The sequence below is a fragment of the Scylla paramamosain genome, chromosome 23 (genome assembly GCF_035594125.1).
Source record: "Scylla paramamosain isolate STU-SP2022 chromosome 23, ASM3559412v1, whole genome shotgun sequence".
Classification (NCBI taxonomy): domain Eukaryota; kingdom Metazoa; phylum Arthropoda; class Malacostraca; order Decapoda; family Portunidae; genus Scylla; species Scylla paramamosain.
This window is the reverse complement of record NC_087173.1, coordinates 5,959,816-5,962,985: the sequence shown is the minus strand read 5'-3', so window position 1 is coordinate 5,962,985 and position 3,170 is coordinate 5,959,816. Positions and strand designations below refer to the sequence as shown.

Sequence of the window (3,170 nt, the reverse complement as noted above, 5' to 3'; positions counted from 1 at the left end):
GAGAGAGAGAGAGAGAGAGAGAGAGAGAGAGAGAGAGAGAGAGATTGCCTATAGAAGTCAATGATTACAACTGTTCTCTTTTTTTTCAGAAATGATGAGCAGCATGAGCGGCTTCCGCGGGGACGTGATGGCGGAGGGGTCTAGACTCCCGCCCATGGGCCCACACTTCAGGGACGCCGGCAGCAGTCTGTCCAGGGACTACTGCATGGACTCTCAGCCCCTCGACTACTCCACCAAGAGGATTCACGGGATTCCCTTGTCCCTCACATCCATAGACAACGGTGGGGGCTTGGCGGGCGATGCCTCCACCACGCCCATATTTAAGTCGCCCAAGTTATCTCCAAAAAGTGTCTCGGAAAGTTTGTCGCTGCGCTCCGAGTGTTCCTCTCCCATGTCCTGCAGCCCCGGCCCGCACGTCACACCTTACAGCCAGGTCCCTAGCAGATCCTACAGCCCCACGCCTCATGCATTTCAACAGCTGCTGCACCCACCGCCTGTACCGCCTGTGCCGCCAGCCGCCCAGATATCCCCGTCAGCACTACCACCCATTGCTTCGTCCTTCCATCACAATCCAGCCGCGGTTAGCTCACTCATTCTAGCTCAGCTACAGGCTAACCCGCTCCTCTTCTCCACGCTGTTGGCCAAGTCTAACCTGATGACGCAGCAACAACAACTACAAAATATGAAGGCTCAAGTTTCTCCGCCCCTCAAGTCGCCGCCGTCCGAGCCGCGCCTCCCAGGCTTCTCAGGAGCAGGTTTTGGCGTGGGAGGGCTCGGTCCGGACACCCTGAGTATGATGCACCTAAAGAATTATCACGGGGATCACCTGGGGCCCAGCTCAGGAGTCCTGCATAATACCACGCAGGAGGAACTAGCGCTCCTGGAGCGAAGCAATGAGGAATATAGAAGCTTTCGCGAAAACTTCCTCAGTGAGTCGAGCAAGATTAAGGCCCGTCGAGGTGGAAGAAGGAACTCCACTACACTTGGTGGTGCCTCTGTCACCGGGAACAGCTGTGACAGAAGTAGTGGAGCTCCCGATGACTCTGGTGGCGAGGGAAGCATAGACGTGGTGAGCGGCGACAGTGGCGACGGCGAGGACCACGACGCCAAGACTGACAACGGCGAGGAAAAGAGCATGGAGATGAGCCAGCAGGAAGCAGGAGCCGACCCATACAGTCTTATCCCCAAGAAGCGCAACAGGCAGGGCCTGGAAAGCACCATGAAGGATGAGGCGTACTGGGAGCGACGTCGACGAAACAACGAAGCCGCCAAACGTTCCAGAGACGCGCGCCGAGCCAAGGAGGAGGAGATCGCCATCCGCGGCGCCTTCTTGGAACAGGAAAATATGAAGTTGCGTGCCGAACTGTCCACTCTGAAGTCCGAGACGGCTAAGCTGAGGTGTATGCTGTACAATAGCTGATGAGTCAATCCTGAGCTGTTACTTATTAACCTCCACCAATCTTTAGTTTTGGTTCCTTTCTACTCTTCTGGCGAGTGCTGATTCCATTATTGTCACGGTCATGTACTGCTTTAATCCGTGCCACCGTGCAAGGCCGTCTCATCTTCCATCCTGTACCATTAGTCATCGCCTTTCATGAAGCCTGCATGCGTGGATCCAACCCTGCGCGCTGCCTTGTCACACTGGCCTAGTATCTATCAACACACACACACACACACACACGGTTACATATATAATTAAGTCAGAAGGATGTAATTCATGACGTTAACAAATGCAAGTAAAGAGATGCCTTGAATCACCTTTTCCTCTTCTTTGCAATAGTGTGCAATACTAATGTGGCATAATATAATTAAACACTTCCTACCTGAGACTGAATAAAGGAGATTTTACCGTTCTTTTTTTTTCTGATCTACACATTATAACCTATTGGAATATGAAAACAAAAAGGTAAAAAATATAGATACAAAAGATGAAGACTTGTATACGTATACGAAAGTAGCAGTACTGTGGTAAGTACTGAATGGTGCTGTGTTTGTTACCTGTGCCAACGTCATTAGCCTTGTATCGAAAAGCACACTCCTAAATTTTCAGGAGATCCGTCACCTGTTGTGCGGATTAAGAGTCTGATTCATTCCAATTGTCTTGACCGTTACTCTGAAATAGCCAAACACGAGTATTGGCAGCAGTCTAAACTAGGGGAAGTTACCGCAACAAGATGAGGTGGGTAAGCCTCGATTCATTTACCGTTGGAAGCAAAGGATCTCTCAGGTAATGTCTCGCTAATTTTTTCCGTCACGTGCAGTCTTTCTCTTATCTAGGGAAGGAAATTTAGTACAATCTGAACGTTGGGAATGTGCTTTAACGAAGAGAGTCTCTGAGTTCCTAAGATTTCCTTCCACAGCCAGCCGTCCTGCTCAGTGCGGGACACACAGGCGCCCTCACAGTTTAGTAACACTTCATACTTTAACAATGCGAGGCTTGGCATTTCCATAGTGTTGGAGCGTTTGGGTTTCGAAGTATCTGCTATGTAGTGCAGTATACGAGCGTAGTAAGCGAAAAAAAAAGATAATAATAATAACAAAAAAAAAAAAAAAACTTTCCGGGGTGCCCACTGGCTCTTGCTTGCTCTACATATAATATAATGACTCTTTTTCACTTGTTTTCTCTTACATTGAATAATAACACTTAAGGGCGAGCTTACACAGGACAACAGCTAGTGACGTGCCAACTTAGTATATTACAGATTTCTGCCCAGCCCTCTCTCCAGCCAGAAATTCTTGTTCGGCTTGTGTTCCTCTGCTCGCCCATCACAGATCACACGGCAGCTGGAAACTCATCACAGCTTCGAGATAAAAGACGCCTAATTCATAACATTTTATTTATTTATTTGTTTTACTTGCCGACTCCTCCTTCGCGACTTTGTAAAAAATAGCATCAGGTGATAAAGTTCAGCCAGACGGCTCGTCTTTGCCACTTTCTCTGCAACATTTATGCGTCAAGGCGGTGGAGTACATCAACTATGTGTCAAATTGTATGTTTATTGAATATCTGTTCATGAATGATTGTCGCGCCACGGATTCCATGAGGGAATAGCAGCATACAGACTAGCCCTGCTGTAGTGGCCAATCTCACATCAACAGCCTTTCGCAATCACCCGCAAATTTACAGTCGTTGTGACTTTATGTGACTGGAAAGTTACATGTTTCTCTGG

General features: G+C 48.5%; 1 protein-coding gene across 5 annotated transcripts in view; it reads left to right on the top strand.

Moving 5' to 3' along the window:
- Window positions 1-1,853, top strand: part of LOC135112062 (uncharacterized) — a 5,770-nt gene extending 3,917 nt beyond the window's left edge. For all 5 annotated transcript variants that reach the window (XM_064025964.1, XM_064025962.1, XM_064025963.1 and 2 more), the window contains one exon: window positions 90-1,853. In XM_064025964.1, coding sequence (XP_063882034.1) covers window positions 92-1,420 — 1,329 coding nt within the window. In that variant the 5' untranslated portion in view covers window positions 90-91 and the 3' untranslated portion in view covers window positions 1,421-1,853. The remainder of the gene's footprint in view (window positions 1-89) is intronic.
- The last annotated feature ends 1,317 nt before the right edge of the window (window positions 1,854-3,170 follow it).